This window comes from Theobroma umbraticum, unplaced genomic scaffold (assembly GCF_002168275.2).
Source record: "Theobroma umbraticum cultivar Fairchild unplaced genomic scaffold, ASM216827v3 scaffold_204.0, whole genome shotgun sequence".
Taxonomy (NCBI): domain Eukaryota; kingdom Viridiplantae; phylum Streptophyta; class Magnoliopsida; order Malvales; family Malvaceae; genus Theobroma; species Theobroma umbraticum.
The window spans coordinates 26,548-44,514 of NW_018397267.1; the positions used below are offsets into that span (position 1 = coordinate 26,548).

Genomic DNA, 17,967 nt, shown 5'->3' on the forward strand with positions numbered 1-17,967 from the left:
TGCATTATTAATTTCACCTTAGATGTACCTTCTAAATAATGTAAATTATTATGCACATTCTCTTTCATTAGAATCATTTGGTATCATATGAATTTTATCATTTTACCGTTAACATAAAATTTATATCTTTTAAAATTTAATATATTTAAAAATGTTAAATTCTTATGCATTTTTTATATATAAATCATACCATCCAAAAAAGGTATCTGTTCAATCATTTTGATTTTCATAACTTTAAGATTCTTTTAATATAAAAAACATTGTTTATAATTATGTTGGCTTAGTGGATACTCTACGTAGTAATTTTAGTACTTCAATTTTATTTAAGTGGGACGGATAAGGTACATATCCGCTGCCATTCCTAAATGGTAATTTGGTAATAGTCAATGGCTAGAAACGTCCGTCGGTTCACGCAATTCATTTTGAAAAGTAGAACGTTGCTCCCAACGGCTAGATTTTTCTCGGGAAAGTAGCGCTCTGCTCTCAGTCAAGTTAATAGATTTCGATCCCATAAACAAAGACGGACAGAAGCTGAGTAGCCTCGGCAGACAGCGATTGATCGAATTTCAATAGATTCTTTTGATGATGGTACAAGCGGGAGGAGTTGTCGAGAGTAGCCATGCGGTGGCACCACCCCTTCCCCACCCGCCTCAGCGGCGGCCCAGGGTGAGAGAAGTCAGTTCTAGGTTCATGTCTCCAGTGGCATCCTCGTACTCTGGTGAACCAGCCAGATCGCCTCTTCTCAAGCAGCAGCGCTCGATCTCAACACAGCGGCAAAGGCGGCAGCTGGAAATGGAGGCAGATGAGAACAGGCCTGCCCCTTCTGAGACTCCACGGAGATTGGAATCCTCGTTTGTCAATACTAATAGTAGTAGTAACATTCAAAAGAAAGATCACCACTGCAGAACCTATAGCGATAGTGGCAAATTATTTGGGAGAAGTACAACAGGCGCTCCTTCGAAGCCTGACACGCCCACGCCCACGCCCACGCCCACGCCCACCATCACCAGTTTTGACAGATCCGCAACATTATCATCATCATCAAGAATAAGATTAAACCACCGCTCTGCCAACATATCATCAACGGCCACAGCCTCAGCCGCTGCAAAGCTGTCGCAATCTAGCGGGATGGCCTTGTCATCAAAATCAAATGTTTCATCTCCCTCTCAGGAAGCCTCTTCCGTTTCTTCCAACGACATGGGCAGCACGGTTCGATCCCTTATAAATTTCCGCTCTTCCATGCCTGAGGCAGATCTGTTACCTCCCGTATCCACTCGATTGCTCACCGACAGAAATGTCAATAACGCTGTCGACTCATCAAAACTCCCTGCTTCCCCTTTCTCACGCTCTCTGAATTCACCGTTATCTACTTGTGAACCGTCTCTATTTCATCATCCAAATCCTTCAATAAAGGGCGTTTCTACTAGGATGGGGCCCCTTTCCCTGCCTCTGGTCCCTTCCCATACAAAGATCGGGACGGATGCAATAAGGAGGCCAAAGAAAGTTTCCAGTCATCAAGAAGATCTGCATTCCCTAAAATTGCTTCACAATTATTACCTGCAGTGGAGATATGCCAATGCAAACGCAGAAGCCTCCATGAAAATTCAAAAAGGAGAAACTGAGGTTAGCCCTGTGCTCTAGTATTTTTTTTTTTTTTCAATAGGCTATTTTTACATATGCATCTCATTCCTCATTCCTCAATGAAAGTGAAATACAGATACTAACTTCCTCACCATTGGAAGAAAATCCAATTAGCACCATTTGATGCTTTTGTCATGTTAGATAAACCTGGGGTGTAGGCCCTTGCTCGCTCCATTCTTGGGAACTAGTCTACTCATCAAATTTACACGGTCTCGACATAGACTTATAGATGCCTCAGCTTAGAGAGCAAAGTAACCCATACTTGTACTACCAAAGGGATAAATTTCATGAAAATTTTTATTTATCACCTTCTGTGACTTCGGAATCTTGTACCTTATTTTTATCTTCAATGACAATAAATAATATATCACTTCATTAGGAAGCATTAAATGGGTCGCTACTCACAGATTAGAACACCACAACCTTGTTCAAACTCCGAACAGTGGTAAACTGTTGATGCTTCTGTGTTGAAGATCTTTGTGGGTACACCGTCATACTTTTCTAGATTATAGTTTAGTAGTTAGAATGTTCTCCTATCTTTCAAAAAAAAAGAAATTAGAATGTTCTCCTTTTCCAGCTAAGCTGGTAATTAACGGTGTAACATTGATCTTTTGGTCAATGTATGTTGAATAAAAGGTCAATTTATGGAGGTTGTTCTTTTGAGACAAAAATCAGTGTAAACTGAAGCTAATGCATTTCTTATTAACATTGGAGCATAAGATCTTCACTCTGACCACTAAGAGAAGCAATGCAATTACAGTAATATCTAAACGATTTAAGTTGGAAAAGAAAGGAGAAAATGATAACAGACAAGAAAAGTTATAAAGACTGAATTGAGGTGAATTTACATTCAGAATTGAGAATACTTAAACCAGTTGCTGTAAATGAATTGAGAATACATTCAGAAAGTTAAAATAATGGTTATTGTTACTAATCCCCAAATCTATCCACTTCTGAGGAGATTTAAAAGTGAGTCCAGAAAGAAGTTGTGATTTATAATTTCTGTTCTTTCCTCTGAATATTTCTCCCATAAGTTGTCTATTTAGACAAGGGAAATGTTAACATTTCTATGTCGCCCTTTGTTTTTTCTCTTTCCATTCACTTTTCATTCACTTTTGCTCTCTTAAAGAAAAAGAAAGTTGGTTGTGATCGTTGGCAATAACTATTTTGGTACTGAAGTGAGTATAGCTTCACATAGAGGGCAGAAAACATATTAATTCTAAGGCATTTTGTCTGTTGATACTTCTTAGTCACTGCCACATTCTCAACACTCAATAATTTGATAGCTTATTAAGTATTTTTTGATTCAACTCTTTGCTTTTACCTGCTTGTCTGTCTCTTGCACTTCTATGCTTTACATACACTCTATATTTTAAAATTTTATTTTTAATTTCTGTGGACGGCATTTTCTTTCTTTTTCTTGTCAACTTTTTAAACTCATCTTCTCACTGTTATAGTAATATTAACAATCCTTCTCGTGTTCATCCATTTTGGTAGAGAACACTTTATTCTCTTGAAGTGAGGATAGCGGAGTTGAATGACTGTGTGAGAAGGAAACGCATTGAACTTGAACTTCTGCAAAGAATGAAAACCTTATCAAAGATTCTGGAAGCTCAAGTAAGGTTGTTGACCTGGTGAATATGTATATCTTATTTGCATTCATGAACTTTTGGAGTAGACAATCTTTCAAGCCTTCAAAATTTTGCACCATTGCTTGGTTTACCTCATCTTGCATAACCATGCCTTTCTTAAGGAAATCAAATTTGTAAGATCATACATTCTCTGAAATTAAAACATTATTATTCACAAGTTACATGTGCTCTTTTGGCTCTTTTTAGATGCCATATCTAGAAGAATGGTCTGCCCTTCAAGGGGATTATTTAAATTCATTGTCAGAAGCAATTCAATCTTTGTTGAACACTTCTCTTCGACTTCCAATCAGTGGGAATGTTAAGGTATGCAGTTTCCTTTGTTTTTTTTTTTCTTTGTGGTATGTTCACCATTTATTCAGATGGAGAAATTTCCTTTTTAATGTTTTTCTTCCAATATGCCATGTGTATTTGATTCCGGCCATGAGTTATGTTTGCAGGCAGATACAAGAAAGGTAGCGGAGGCAATGAAATCTGCAATAAAATTGATGGAAATGATACTTTGCCATGTTCAAAGCTTTATGCCAAAGGTAGGGTGGATTGTCTTACAGAAATCCTATTCACAAAAGAAAGAAAGAAAAGAAAATAAAGTAAGTAACAAGAAGATTATATGGATGCATTTTGCTGCTTATTTTCCAAATTTGCCATGCTCAAAGCTTTATAACAAAGGCAGGGACAGGGCGGAAGGATTGTGTTGTAGAAATCTTATTCAGAAGAAAGCTAAAAAAATGAACAGAAAACTAACAAGAAGATTATATTGATGCATTTTGTGTCTTGTCTTCCAAATTTGGCCAGCCTATGAAAAAATGGTTCTTTTCTAATATCACAGGCTGAAGAAATGGAAAGATTGATTTCAGAATTAGCCAGAGTGGCAGGTGGGGAAAGAGCTCTTATTGACGAATGTGGAGATCTATTGTCCAAGACAAATACATTCCTGGTTAGCCTTCAAAATATATCTTCTTATCTTCCCAGCTATGAAGTTGCTTCTGAGAATAGCACCTGGTTTATGACAAGTTTTCTTCATTTGATTGTGTATGAACTTATAACGATTGCTTTGCTTATAGCTGGAAGAGAGCAGTTTAAGAGGGCAGCTTATGCAGTTGCAATTGGTTCGTGTCCCGGTAAACTCCAACCATATGTGATCTTCAGCTACTAGCTTGAGACTGAGCCAAAGAAACTTTGTGTTCTTTTTCTTTTATCACTCAGAAGAAATTCCTCATGCATGGGTATGTATTTCCTTAAAATATGTACAAAATAATAATTGAAAAGTTGTGCTTTGTGAATATTTATTATTACACACCTTTTTCTTTCACTCGATTTGGGAAGTTATAAGTCTCCATTATCTTAACCGAACAACTAGATCAAATGAGAGTGTAGTGTAGTTGTAGTGCAGTGTTTATAAACTTAATGTACATTCTCTCGAATTGGAATTTGGAAAGGACCTTTCACGGTCCAAATCCTTGAACCTTGTCTGCGAAGTTGTGTTCTTATTTGCCATATGGATTGGCCATCTGGTATGAGAAAGATAGCTAAAAAAAAAAGCACATGCCGGGTATATACTCGGCACTGAATAATATTTTGCAGATTTCTGAATCTAGTATAAACATACATATGATCAAGTCAAGCTTATCGTTGCTCAAGGATCACGGCAGCGCTCAGTATTTCTCCAACAAATATCATTACATAATATTATGCATCCCTCTTCTTTTTGAACTCTACCACAGTCACACTTTTAACTGAAATTAATGTTCTCCTCTCTTGTATTAGATAAGAGAGATGGTTTGCCACTTTTAGTGGTACTTTTAATTTGCCTAACGCATGATTTAAATTCATATGTAAATAGATGTAAATATGATCATTTTATGAACAAGAAAATAAGTTGCAAGTCAAAAAACAGTCGGGCATCTATCACGTGCAAGTGCAAGTGCAAGGTCCCAAAATTCTCAAGTGTCCGAGACTATCAAATTCCAAGTTACTATTGTAGCGAAAAACGCATCCGTAGAGTATGGGCGGAGCGGACTGGGTCAGCTTCGTGGTTAGCTTTTAAAAGTATGGATCCGGAATGGTCCCTCCCAAACCAGGCCCGACCTGGTCCAATGGACCACTCTAAATAGAATAGAAGGGTACATATTGAGATTATTTATTAGAGGGAAAGGCAGAGACTCAGGAAACAACAATTGGCAATAGCAGCGTGATACAGGAACCAGAACATCACTGCAATCAGAAATGAATGCTAGTGCCGCAGCGGGAGTGGGCATTTCCCCCTCCACCTCTAAGCCATTGGCCATGGGCTTAACACCAATCCCTATCCGTTTGCGCTGGAGGAGGAGTTGTTCGATGATTGAGACGGAGGCCGAGCTAGCTGAGTCGGAGGCCCAACCCGTCTTTCGCCGCCTCATTCTGCTTCGCCATGCCAAGAGTTCTTGGCAACATACAGCTCTGCGAGGTACCTTGTTTTTTTTTTTTCTTTTAATTTGGTTCAGTAGCAGTCTAGCCTCTTGTTTTATTAACCACAAACCATGCTTAATCGCTTATCCTTGCTATCTTAATGGTGAACGCTATAATTTGGCGAACCGCAACCCCATCAGATCATGACCGTCCTCTCAGTAAAACCGGACGAGCTGATGCCGCCTTGGTTTCTAAAAAGCTCCAGCATATGGGTTGGATCCCTCAGCTTATTTTATCTAGGTTAGCTAGCTTATTTTCTGTCAACATCATATTTCGAAATTCATATTATTGCTTTTTAAAAGAGAAAAAAAAATATCTCATTCTCTTGATTCATATTGCTCCAGTGATGCCCTGCGAACCAGGGCAACACTTAATATCATGCAGGAACAGGTGCGTGGTTTTCTGGAAGCAGAGGTCCATTTTATCTCAAGTTTTTATTCCATTGCAGCCATGGATGGCCAGACTGCTGACCACCTCCAACGAACTATCTGTCAGTATTCAAGGGATGAAATACTTACCATCATGTCAGTTTCTTTTTGTCCCTACTCTCTTATTCTCACTTTGATTTTTCCTTGGCTGTCTTCTTTTTATTTCTACCTGTCATTCAAGTTCAAGCATTGGGTAACTATAAGTTGCCACTCTTTACTTGAAACCTGATTGAGTATTATGGCATGCATATGTCCGAAGAAAATGTCTCCTCATAGTTATCACGCAGTCACACTTTTTTAGTTATACAGGTGTATGGGGCATAATAGGGGATGGGAAGAGGCAGCCTCCATGTTCACCGGTGCTTCCATAGAGCTGAAGACCTGCAATGCTGCTTTGCTTGAAGCTACTGGAAAATCTTGGGAAGAGGTTTCATTTCCTTTCTTCATAAAATATTTTCTGTCGTGTTGTCCCATTGTCATTTTTACCTTTTTTTTTGTGGAAGTAATGTATATGAAGTATAAACTTTATAAGTTCAGCAATATGCCGCGTCCAACCACTTAATACTTCTATATTCTATGTTTTTTCTGCAACAATTATACTCTTTAACAACTTCTGCTTCCTTCTGCTACAATCGATCTGGTAGAAGTGGTGCTAACTTGGACTTGTAAACTATTTTCATAATTCTTATGAGGCAAAACTTAGTTTCTGTCTCAAGGACTATTCAGTTGCATGCTTCATAGAATCTGAAGATTTGATGGTGGAGTAGGTTGAAATTATGTTTGAGAACAGGTTGCATGATGGATCAGACTGATGCAGGCTTTCTTTCTTTTGTTCTTCATCTTCTTCGTCTTCTTTTTTTTTTCAATAAGAAAATTGTAGTTGGACATTTCTGCTTAAACCTATTTGCCTAATTTGTATGAAATCAGGATTATGTTGCTCATACTCAGGGGTGAATGTGGGATACAGGTATGTGTCTGACACGGGTATGTTCTACTTTTTCTAAGTTTTTCCTTATATTTGGAGGGTCAGAAAGCCATACGACATCTGTCAGATTTGTATCAGGCACAGGTCAGGAAAAAGGAAGTGTCTGAGCACATAAACTCAGACAATTCAAGGGTTCATTTAGAGGCCTACAGGATATTTTGTTGGACCAGATATGTCTGTCATGATAATTTTAAAAACTTTTAAAGCCATAGTCATTTGAAGTTCAAACATCAGTGAGGCCTAGTGCTAAAATTTTTTGAAACCTATTCCTGTGTTGGGTAAACACAGCTGGCTTCAAATTTAGGGCAGCATTACATAAGTCCTTCACTAGTAAACAAATGGGAGAAGCGGGATCAACCTTGTTGAGAGGGCTGGTTTGAGTGATGCCCTTCTGGAGAAGTATAAGTAAGCTTATAAGGTTACAAATGAAGGCAGTCACCTAACTTTTGCTACTGGTGAGCATAGATTTGAGTCAACCTATTTTTCATGGTGTGGAGTTTTTTCTATTTTTCTAAGTTAATGTGCCTGTGAGAGATTCTTCATTGAAAGGGTGTCTTTCATTTTCATAACTGGATGGGGATGAAACCTTGTGGCTGAGCTGTTTTACCGTGGCATTTCTCAAGAAAACTGGTGCTGCATAAAAGACAAATTTGCTGAATGAATTCTGTAACAAGAGCAGATTGGAATTTAACATATAAGAAACCTTACTCCTTCAATCCATCTCACAATAGATTTATGATGTTTCTTCTGCCTGATCCCTTATAGCCTTCTTCGTGGTTGACAGGTTTTTAAGAAGATTCTTTTTAATTAAATTAACTTCTAAGTATATAGAGAGCACTGGTTAAATGTCATTTTTGGACTGGACTTACAGAGATGAAGATGGAAAAACTTGACCAGTGCTGCATAATCACCATATTCAATAATTTTCTGAGTTAAGATTGGAGATTTATTTGTTTATAATTTTTTAATGGATGAATCATTACTGAACCTAGTGTCTTCCTTTCCATGTTACCTTTTCAGGCATTTTCTGTAGCAGGATTTGGTGGATGGAAGCTCCAAGGCATAGTGACACCTAGTAGTAACCTGTAGAGTGTAAACAGTAAAAAATTTTGAGCAAATCTAATCCCTCCCCACTGCAAGGAAAGGACAATTATTCAAGGAAGCATTAGCCAGAGTTGGTAACAGGTGGTTGCCAGCTTTGAATCACTACAGATGTTAGTTGTTTGCACTCTGCATGTAGCAACTGTTGAAGTGGATCTTGATCAAAACATACATAGCAATTCCAGCTAGCATGTGGAATCTGAGGGGCAGCTATCTTGAAAGAGTTGCCTCTTTTGCTTGGTTCATGATATTCCGTGACAATATGATTTTGCGGCCCTTTTCCGTCAGATAGATTTCCTGTTGCGTTACACTATAGTGTGGTAGAAAATGATTAGTTGAAATGATTACTTGATTGCACTGCGCTTTGGATCATTTTATGGTTTGAGGTCTCATGAATGACCCTTGTTTTTCTTTGCGTGAATGACCATTTGAAAAACTGGGTGGTTTAGCTAGCAGGGTAGTTAGCAAAAATAACGGAAAGGTTCAAGAGGGGACAGGACAGGGGAGTGATCTGTAATGTCAGCCAGCTACCATTGAAATCATTGTGGAATGATTACAATTGTCCATGTTGAAAATAAACGCTATTCAAGGAAACGAGGGATCATTTCTCTTTCTCTTCCTTCACATAGCTTAAATGCAAAGGCTACCATCTGAGATCAGCGGCAAGCAACCTTTGGAGGGAGATGCCTTTTGCATTTTATTTCACTTTGTTTGAGAATCTCCATGAATGAAGCTTCTTGCATTCTTGATCGTCTCAACTGTAGTTTTATATCTGCAGAAGTGAGTAAGAAAAGGAACTAGAAAGTAGAAACAGTTGAGTTGGAAACCTTGTCACGTGAGTTACACCGGTGCGCCTATTTAAAAATGACCTTTATTTATTTATAAAACATTAATTTCGTAAAAAGTTTAATACAAAATATACTGAAAATCAATTTTTTGGTTACACAATGTGAAAAGTCAAAAAGAAATGTGTAGTTAGATAAACGTTTCGCTTTTTTTTTTTTTTTTTAAAAAAAAAGGAGAATGCGGCTCGTAAGAGATAAAAAAGATTGTAATAAAAACGGTTTTTGGAATTGGGAGACAAAAGAAAAAAGAAAAAGGGGGAAAAACATCCAATATTCCAATTTGCATTTTCGACCCTCCCAATACCAGTCCCAGTCCCAGTCCCAGGGACAGACCCAGTAAGTTGGAGGAGGGTCAAAAGAGAAGGCTCCGTCTCTGGCTCTGAGCTGTGCTTACTTGTTCTTGCCTCGGTGGTTGCCACCCCATTCTCAGCTTCAAAGAGCCCTAATCCCAGTGAGCTCTCTCTCCTCCTTTTTCCCTATTTTGGAATCTCTACTCCGTTAACTTTTGCTTCCACGTTATGGTTTGAAAAGTTTGTTTCTTTTCTTTCCCCTGTTTGTGAGATCTGAAACCGGATTTCCTCGGTTTTTTTTGTACTCGAATTGCATTCATTCCTCCAAAATAACACTATAAAAAATTCATCTCCTTCCCGTGTCTCACGGTACAATTTTCATTAGAATGTCCAATCAAAAGTTCAAATTCCCTTTGGGTCCTTGGCGCATTAGATCTGGAATAGTTTTTGCTTGAGCTTTTTGTTTCATTTTCCATTTACTGTTTTCGTACTAATTGGTTGTTTTTTGGTTAGTTGCTAACAGGTTGGATGTGTTTGTGATTGGGTGGCCTGGCCGTGGTGAAAATATCAGCTCAAATTAAAAAAGCGATTATTTTATTTTATTTTATTTTTTAAATTTGGGACAAGGGAGGTCGGAGTTGGATGCTATGTGATGATGGTGGGAAAATTTTCTGCTCAAGTCTCTGGGACTGCAAATGTATAATTTGATGTATGGCTCTTAAGATGCCGGTGTTTCTATTGTCCCCTCTGTTCCATAAAAGGAAGCTTCTCCCATAATTGCTATAGAAGGAGTTCAATTCAAGCGACCAAAATGTTGAAAAAGTGAATTTGGAGCTTCTCACACTCTGCTGGAGTGGTTCACGGTTCTGACTTCTGACTGTCTTTCACTTTCAAAAGCTCACTAAAAGCAAGATGATTGATCAGTTCATCAATTTTGTTATTCGACCTCCCAGGTATCTCTCTGTTGTTCTATTCCACCCTAGTTCCTCGCTTATCTCTTGAAGTTGGAACCGACCCAGGGGCCTAACCTTTCCTTTGCATTTTAGCTCTATCTTGTTCCTTTTATGAAGGCAAAATTATGCTAGGAGCTCATTTAAAGAGGTCTGAATGCCCATAATATGGATAACTTTATCATTATAAGCTCATTATGCTTACTAGTTTTACCTTTTATATTGGTTCCTCCCTATTTGAGCATGCGTTAGCTATGATATTGTGTGCCCGTGTTAGCATGATAAAGTTACTAAATATGAAAGTGAAAGATAAAAACATAAAAATAATTCAAGAAAAAAAAGACAGAGAAGGGAGGACTATACTTCAATTTTTGGGAAGGGTTCTGTGCAAAGGGAGAGTTATTGCATCCATATATCTCGCTATTTGCATTTCAAACACCTCCCTTCATTGTGGCACTCCCATCAATCTGAAACCTTTGCTTGCCCTCCCCACTATCAAAAAACACCAAAAATGGGCAAAGCTCTATGTAAAGCCTAACCAAACAACAAATTTGGCTTCATTGCTAAATGCTTCTCTCATATTTTTAAGAGCCTAATGGTTTCTTCCTTTTGAGGGCTTGTTCTTACCAGCTTGAAACAGATTGCATCCTTTCTGGTGTGAGTCATCTCTTCTTTGCATGTTAAGGAACTAACTTAGCTAATTATCGTTGCCTCCATCTCATTTGTTGATTTGCAGCTCCTTTGTTATTAAGCAATGGTTTGAGCATTTGTAAGAGCTGCACTGCTGCTCAAATCATTGATCTTCCCTTCAGTCACTAATCTTTTGTGCTTTTCTTGTATGGACATGCAGGGCTGATTATAACCCAGACCAGTATCTGTGGGAAAGGGAATTTACACTTGCTGGAAGGCAATACAAAAGACAAGATTTGGAGGCAAGTATGGACATCAATTAACCTCCTTTCTCCCTTTTATCTCTTTGTCTGACACACATCTCTATGCATTATATTATAGCTTTTTGGAACTTGTTAGATTATCCTTTTCAATTGTATACAGCTTACGAATGCAAGGGGCTATACGTTGCGCTGTAGTCATTATATGCCTTCACCTTTCCCTGAAGAGACTCCTCTCCCTTGTGTTATATACTGCCATGGAAACAGGTATGTAATTTTTTTCATGCCTTTTGGTGACATGTAAATTGTAGATTTAAATGGTTTTAGAGGGGATTGTGCCTGAAAAGGAATTGTTCTGCATCATTATCGAAGAGTGCATAGCACAAAAAGAGGTGAAAATTTACTTTTTCATTTTTCTCCTTGTGGATGATTGTAGTGGATGTAGGGCTGATGCCAATGAGGCTGCCGTAATTCTTCTTCCGTCTAATATTACGGTATTCACTCTTGATTTTTCGGGTTCAGGCTTATCCGATGGTGATTATGTTAGCCTTGGCTGGCATGAGGTATGTGCCCACTCTACTTGATTGCGTCTGTTATCTAAGTTTGATGAATGTTTTTGTTTTCTTTTATGTCTTTGTATAATTTTTTACTATTAATTTTTAAATCCTTGACAGAGAGATGATCTCAAGATTGTGGTATCATATTTGAGAAGTGAAAAACAAATATCATGTATAGGTCTTTGGGGACGATCAATGGGTGCTGTCACCAGGTGTTTCAATTGTCACTTCTTAAGTTATTGCATTTTCAATTGTTTTATTACACCTTTTGCTTTCTCAAACATGAAATGTTTCAAAGCTCTTGTTATTGGGTGTTTTGGAATGCCTATGTTGGTCTTGTTAGAGTGCTAGAGGAGGTGAATAGCACTAGAAATTTTAAGGTTTGCCTTTTTTAACTTGTAAAGCTCTTAACCAACTAGAGGAAAAAAGGTTTAAAACTTGTTATAGCTAAAAGACACAAAGTAAAGAAATGTAGAGAGAAGTGGATAATGCACAAGTGTTTATAGTGGTTTGGTATCCTTGACCTACATTCACTAACTTCATCTCCCAATTAAGGATTTTCAAACCAATTTCCTTATATCAGTGGAATTAACAGCTTCCACTAAGCTTTTAGAAGGTGAGCTTCTAACCCAAGCTTTAATTCCTTATAAATAGGCTCTAGAGTGCTTTCCACACACTGATTTACCAAGAAAAGAGAAAAAAAAGTACAAATGATTATTCTTACAAATCTAGGATGAATACAAATAAGCTCAAACATTTTTACAAGAATAGGAATGAAGAACAAGTGTGTAGGAGAAGGTTCTTTGGCTTTTTACTCAAAATAGGTTTACTTATTTGACTGTTGGAGCTTCAATTTATACTTGAGGGAGTAGATTTTGCTGTTATAAACAGTTTCCAGCCATTGGGAACAACTCTGTTGCCATTCTAGTCGTTATTTTATCCTTTAGCGTTTAAATTCAAATAGACAAACAGAATTCCGTTAACTAGTTACAGGTAGGCTCTAACCGATTACTTCCTCTCTGACTTGTATAGTCTGGCAGCTCTGTTCCCAGTGTTAACTGATTAAAAGAGACTCTAACCCATTAAGAACTCTCTGCTTTCAAAGTTCTCTGTCTAGCAGCCTTTCTTTAATTGGTTAACCCTCATTTTCATTGATTGAAGATTCACTTCCTTCAACCTTAACTGTTTAAAATCAGCTTTAATCAATTAAAAAATCTTTGAATTTGAATTTCTTCTTTTTGACTCCCTTTAACGGTCAAACTTATTTCAAATTTTGATTTTGGCACTGGAAGGTACTTAACGTCTTGTGCTCTAACCAATTAACTCAATTTCTTAACTGATTAGCATGCCTCTGTTTTTAGCTTCTAGTACTTAAACTTGGTGCTAACTAATTAAGGTTTTTTTGTCTTGGTTCTATCCAGCGCTCAGTTATGTTTTAACTGATTAAGGCTCCTCGTTAATCAGTTACTAATGTTCCGTCTTCACTAATTACTTTCTTCTTTCTTTCTTTCTTTAACTGATTAACTCTTCTTTAAATTTAGCTAGCATTTTTTACTTCCCTTTAATTCACAAATTTGTTAGGGGAATTAAGCTATATCCTAATAGTAAAGTTAGACATTAATGAATAAGGAATGTTTTGTTATCATCAAAAATATATGGACTCAACCGTATGTTCTCTTGATGGTGCCTTTAGAATTTTTTGCTGTTTCTTCTTAGGTAAAGCATTGATACCGGTTTTTTTACCAGTATGTTAGGTTTTTTGGTGCCTTCGAGAATAACTCTCTCTCTCTCTCTCTCTTGCATTCTTAAGCTATATCCTAATAGTAAAGTTAGACATTAATGAATAAGGAATGTTTTGTTATCATCAAAAATATATGGACTCAACCGTATGTTCTCTTGATGGTGCTTTCTAGAATTTTTTGCTGTTTCTTCTTAGGTAAAGCATTGATACCGGTTTCTTTACCAGTATGTTAGGTTTTTTGGTGCCTTCGAGAATAACTCTGTTTCTCTCTCTCTCTTGCATTCTCTCTTTCTTATGTAATGCAGCCTTCTTTATGGAGCAGAAGATCCTTCAATAGCAGGAATGGTGTTGGACAGTGCCTTCTCAAACTTATTTGATCTCATGATGGAACTTGTTGACGTGTATAAAATCCGGCTTCCTAAATTCACAGTATGAATCTGTCTCTTTGTGTATTTGTTAGTGTAACTTTGTGCATTTCAAAGCAAACATGCATTCAGACCAATTGTACTCTGTTAAGCTATCGCATTTTGCTTATTAACCAACACCCACAGAATGAGATGTCTGCTCATTTACCAAGCAAATAAGTGCTTTGGTTCTTCTGGAGCTTGGTGCTTGAAAAAAAATGTAAAGAAATCAGCACCACAATCTTAATGATGCTTCACCCTTGAAAATATTTCATCTTGCTCCTGCTCATGAGAGTGAATTCCTCCAAGTCTTTCATGTCTTGACCATTATATACTGGGGCAAGCACCATTGTTTGAATCTAGGATCTTAATCCAAATGCCATCACAGCTAAATCCAAGCGGCAAAGATATTATATTCATGCATTTGTACGTATTTTTTGTTTTGTTTTCGGTAATAGGAGAGTTGCTGTTACTATCTTTTAATCTTAGTGGCATCTTTTATAGTATTCTTATGGATGTGAATGATTTTCCTAGCATGCAATGTTCATAACTCCAAGGTTGTCAAAACTGTATTGGTTAAAATCTCTGCCTTTTGCCTTTTGGGATAGTACATACTTGCAACAATGTGTCTATGCATAATCCTTAATCAGCATTGTTAACATAAAAAGATTTTCCTTTAAGAATAATATGATTTTCACCTTAAACTCTCATTATTAATTTTCACTTCGTATATTTAGTTAATGTCATCAATTTATTTTTGGCAAAAGAATACCATGCAATTATGCTCAATGGCCTTGCATTTTGTATTCATACTAAATCCCAAATCTTAATCCAACATTGTTCCAAAGACCTTCTATGTACCTGCTCCAACCCAACATGTGATATCTTAAAAGCCTTCGCTCAAAATCTCTCACAAATCAACCATATTTTTTCGCTTTCACCTAGCATGGGACAGCCCTCCATAGATTCTCTCTCTCTCTCTTTCTCTCTCCCTAAAACTCTTGAGACATACACAACGGAGACCTGCTCTCATATTTTCCCCGTTATGGCCACCAATGAAGCATAAAGAAGATTCAGCTGAAATGGCCAAAATTAGTTGGTAACTTGGTATTGTCAGAAAATCACAATACACCTTAGTACCTTATATGAGGTGGCACAACTGCTGCTAATGTAGGTTTTTTTTGTCAAAATCTGGTATATTCCAGCTAGTTTTGAGAATACTAATACATTAATGGTCGCAATTTGTTAATCTAATGGTCATTGATACATGTGAACTGGCGGCATGGGGTTCGTCACCGTTTGCATATTCTTCGTTTAGATGTTTTAAATTATTGCAATGAGAGTTGTATCTCTTGCCTTCCATTTCAATCAGGTTAAGATGGCTGTGCAGTACATGAGGCGTGTAATTCAGAAGAAGGCAAAGTTTGATATCATGGATCTAAACTGTCTAAAGGTTTGTCCATATTTGTGTACTTGTTAATGTTGACACTGATAACAATGATGCACAAGTTAGCAAGTTAATTAATTCTTTCCTGCTTCATGATGTTAATCAGTGATAGACTTATTTTGATCTAGAAGTTATTTCATTTTATGTTGGGTTTCTTTCATTACCTACTGCTTTATCTATTTCAAGTAATACGCTAGACTTGTACTCCCAGGTGGCACCCAAAACATTCATTCCTGCATTATTTGGACATGCCAGTGAGGACAAATTTATTCAACCTCATCACTCTGACCTCATCTTAAAATCATATGCGGTAATTTAGCATTTGAAAATCCTTACATTTTTCTTGAATGAATTGCTGATCTTGGAAGTGTTTAATTATATGCATATTCTGTGCAGGGAGATAAAAATGTTATAAAATTTGATGGTGATCACAACTCCTCCAGGCCACAGTTTTATTATGATTCGGTTTCCATTTTCTTCTACAATGTACTTCATCCTCCTCAGATTTCTTCTACTTGTTCAAGTAAGCTTGAGAAATACTATGACCTTGGTGATTTGAAAGTCGGTGCTGGTATGGATGAGGTGAATTTCTTTTTATGTGGAGCTTTTGAGAAAGTAGTTTAAGAGTTAAAGATCTGTGTCCTTTGCTTATTGTTAGCATCACCTATGTACATTTCGTCGCATGTTATCTAAGCTTGTGAGGAACTCTCCCTCTTGTCAAACTTTTCCATTAGGATGTGGATCAGTAGCTAGGCATCATTGCAAAACCTTTGAGAGTTTTGGAGTTGAGCTGGGCTGTATTATGTTTATATTTTATCTTCCTCTTTTATTGGGTATTTTTAATGGGCTCCAGTGTATAAATACATATCCCCTTCACCCTGTTGTTCACTGAGTTCTTATAGCATAAAAACCAAGAAGGGAACAACTATGTTGGAGCTAGAAATGCATTTGCTGGATAAAGGTGCTGCTAAGATGATGAGCCCCCAGTATTTTGTGATAGTTGCATGTCATGTAAAAGCTTTTGTAGACATTGGTATGTAGGCATATGGCTACCAAAGGATTAATGTGAATTTCTGTATTTCATTTTAGAGTCTGTTGTATGAAATAATCACTGGCCTTCAATCTGCATCAACCAATGCTGCAAGTTCATCTTCTGCTCCACCTAGCATTTTGACAACAAAGCCAGTTAATGAACTGCTTTCGGAAGTTGCACCACTTACTAGATTGGTAGCGTTCTATTTCGCTGTGTTTGGTTATTAGTATATTTTTTTATAAAAAATATGGTGTTTATTACTTATTGAAATGCAGGATTCCATGCTCAGTGGAGATAATAGACCTGACAGTGATGAGCCATCAAATTTACTGGTATCCATGAAATGTTTCTGATCACCTCTATTATATTTCTGTCTGTGTCTGTCTGCACACATCTGTGTATGTATGTTTTATTCTTTTAAAAGGGAGACTGGATTTTTTCTTTTTCCAGTTTCTGCTTAATGCACTCTCAAGTTAGTCCTAAGAATCTGCCATGACCAAACTCAATCTAATGTTAGCATTCTTCTGTGATGAATCTGTGATACTTAAACTGAATGTAATATTAGTTTCATTCTGCAATTATGACTTCACTTCCAATGTAGCTATTGTCTTTTGCTGAAGATGGTTGCTGAACTTGCAAAATGACTTGTGAAACAAAACATGAAATGCTAGTCTTTTCACTCTGCACACTTTGTTTCATTAGAGGCTTTTGCTTTTATTTCTTTTTCAGGATAAGCCTAATGGCCAAAGTGACGAATGTTGCTCATATACAAGCTCAAACAGGGAAAGTTGGGGAAGATGCTCTTCACTGGGGGGCAGTGATGAAGAATCTTCAGCGGACTGTACAACTGCTGACAACAGCCATCAGGTTCCTCATTCTCTCTCTCTCTCTAACCCTCCTGATAGCAAAGAGGAATCTTTACCATGGAGTGAAGGAATCTTACCTCCGTCTGTGTAATGCATATAATTGGTCTGCAAAGCTATCTGGTTTAAACTGTTTTAGTCAATAAAAAGGAATGCACGGAGGAGGTGCAGGGTAAATGAGAGATGTTGGGAATGAGTTGGTAACTTGTGTGTGCCATGATTTAATTCAACTGGAATGTGCTGAATCTCTTATCTGCATGATAGTTGTAGTCGTATCAAATTTCTTGTCTTTATCTTTCTTGCTGAAAGGGACTTTGTGCCTCACTAGGTGACTCTCAATGTGCTTGCAACACCTCTCAAAAGCATGCAGCAAAAGTCGCCTGATCCACCAAAAGAGGAAAGGATGAAGAATAGAGCTCCAACAGTTCCAAAGAAGCCCAAGCGTGAGAAATTTGAAAAGCTAGAAGCCCTGAGCAAGCGACTACGCCTTTGCATCCTGAAACGAGTAAATCACCGGAGGCATCGGTCCTCATGACGGCCCTTCCTTGTAACATAATACTGTTTTTTTGGTTTTTTCAGTTCCAAGTGCTCAATTCACCTCCAACTTGCATTGCCAACAAGGTTGTCTTTGAGTATGTATAAATGCAGCATCCACGTATTTTATAAAACGGAATATTTGTTCAAGCACAGCCTGG

The 17,967-nt window shown here is 37.4% G+C and overlaps 3 protein-coding genes across 11 annotated transcripts; all 3 read left to right on the plus strand.

Moving 5' to 3' along the window:
* Positions 1-377: 377 nt before the first annotated feature.
* On the plus strand, positions 378-4,840 carry LOC110424412 (protein ENDOSPERM DEFECTIVE 1-like). The gene is made up of 6 exons (XM_021438966.2): positions 378-1,623; positions 3,139-3,258; positions 3,480-3,596; positions 3,731-3,820; positions 4,120-4,227; positions 4,355-4,840. Exons 1-6 carry the CDS (start codon positions 583-585, stop codon positions 4,430-4,432), a joined length of 1,554 nt encoding a protein of 517 aa, XP_021294641.1. The 5' UTR covers positions 378-582; the 3' UTR covers positions 4,433-4,840.
* A 612-nt stretch (positions 4,841-5,452) lies between these two features.
* LOC110423755 (Phosphoglycerate mutase family protein) lies at positions 5,453-8,673 on the plus strand. 6 transcript variants are annotated; one of them, XM_021438102.1, is made up of 6 exons: positions 5,453-5,736; positions 5,879-5,978; positions 6,083-6,262; positions 6,476-6,593; positions 7,094-7,133; positions 8,172-8,673. In XM_021438102.1, the coding sequence occupies exons 1-5, from the start codon at positions 5,517-5,519 to the stop codon at positions 7,118-7,120; spliced, it is 645 nt and encodes a 214-aa protein (XP_021293777.1). In that variant the 5' UTR covers positions 5,453-5,516; the 3' UTR covers positions 7,121-7,133; positions 8,172-8,673. The 6 variants fall into 6 exon arrangements, 4 of the variants coding, with proteins under 4 accessions (XP_021293777.1, XP_021293776.1, XP_021293775.1 ...); XR_016351737.1 differs by having other exon boundaries at positions 6,476-8,082; XR_016351738.1 differs by having other exon boundaries at positions 6,476-7,133.
* A 635-nt stretch (positions 8,674-9,308) lies between these two features.
* LOC110423754 (alpha/beta-Hydrolases superfamily protein) lies at positions 9,309-17,956 on the plus strand. 4 transcript variants are annotated; one of them, XM_021438094.2, is made up of 14 exons: positions 9,309-9,548; positions 9,901-10,340; positions 11,188-11,269; positions 11,391-11,494; positions 11,664-11,790; positions 11,902-11,996; positions 13,831-13,954; positions 15,302-15,382; positions 15,588-15,686; positions 15,773-15,958; positions 16,466-16,603; positions 16,685-16,741; positions 17,139-17,276; positions 17,601-17,956. In XM_021438094.2, the coding sequence occupies exons 2-14, from the start codon at positions 10,300-10,302 to the stop codon at positions 17,805-17,807; spliced, it is 1,479 nt and encodes a 492-aa protein (XP_021293769.1). In that variant the 5' UTR covers positions 9,309-9,548; positions 9,901-10,299; the 3' UTR covers positions 17,808-17,956. The 4 variants fall into 4 exon arrangements, with proteins under 4 accessions (XP_021293769.1, XP_021293770.1, XP_021293772.1 ...); XM_021438095.2 differs by having other exon boundaries at positions 9,911-10,340; XM_021438097.2 differs by lacking the exon at positions 9,309-9,548 and having other exon boundaries at positions 10,285-10,340; positions 11,188-11,273.
* Positions 17,957-17,967: the final 11 nt, after the last annotated feature.

What these genes read in the sequence shown, in the direction of transcription:
- LOC110424412 (XM_021438966.2), top strand. Translation starts at nt 583, where the DNA reads ATGATGGTACAAGCGGGAGGAGTTGTCGAGAGTAGCCATGCGGTGGCA. An exon ending in TTCAAAGCTTTATGCCAAAG is followed by an intron (nt 3,821 to 4,119) that starts GTAGGGTGGATT and finishes CTAATATCACAG; the next exon opens with GCTGAAGAAATGGAAAGATT. An exon ending in CCAAGACAAATACATTCCTG is followed by an intron (nt 4,228 to 4,354) that starts GTTAGCCTTCAA and finishes CTTTGCTTATAG; the next exon opens with CTGGAAGAGAGCAGTTTAAG.
- LOC110423755 (XM_021438099.1), top strand. Translation starts at nt 5,517, where the DNA reads ATGAATGCTAGTGCCGCAGCGGGAGTGGGCATTTCCCCCTCCACCTCT. An exon ending in GCAACATACAGCTCTGCGAG is followed by an intron (nt 5,737 to 5,878) that starts GTACCTTGTTTT and finishes CAACCCCATCAG; the next exon opens with ATCATGACCGTCCTCTCAGT. An exon ending in GATGAAATACTTACCATCAT is followed by an intron (nt 6,263 to 6,475) that starts GTCAGTTTCTTT and finishes TTAGTTATACAG; the next exon opens with GTGTATGGGGCATAATAGGG.
- LOC110423754 (XM_021438094.2), top strand. Translation starts at nt 10,300, where the DNA reads ATGATTGATCAGTTCATCAATTTTGTTATTCGACCTCCCAG. An exon ending in TTAGCCTTGGCTGGCATGAG is followed by an intron (nt 11,791 to 11,901) that starts GTATGTGCCCAC and finishes AATCCTTGACAG; the next exon opens with AGAGATGATCTCAAGATTGT. An exon ending in ATGAGCCATCAAATTTACTG is followed by an intron (nt 16,742 to 17,138) that starts GTATCCATGAAA and finishes TTTCTTTTTCAG; the next exon opens with GATAAGCCTAATGGCCAAAG.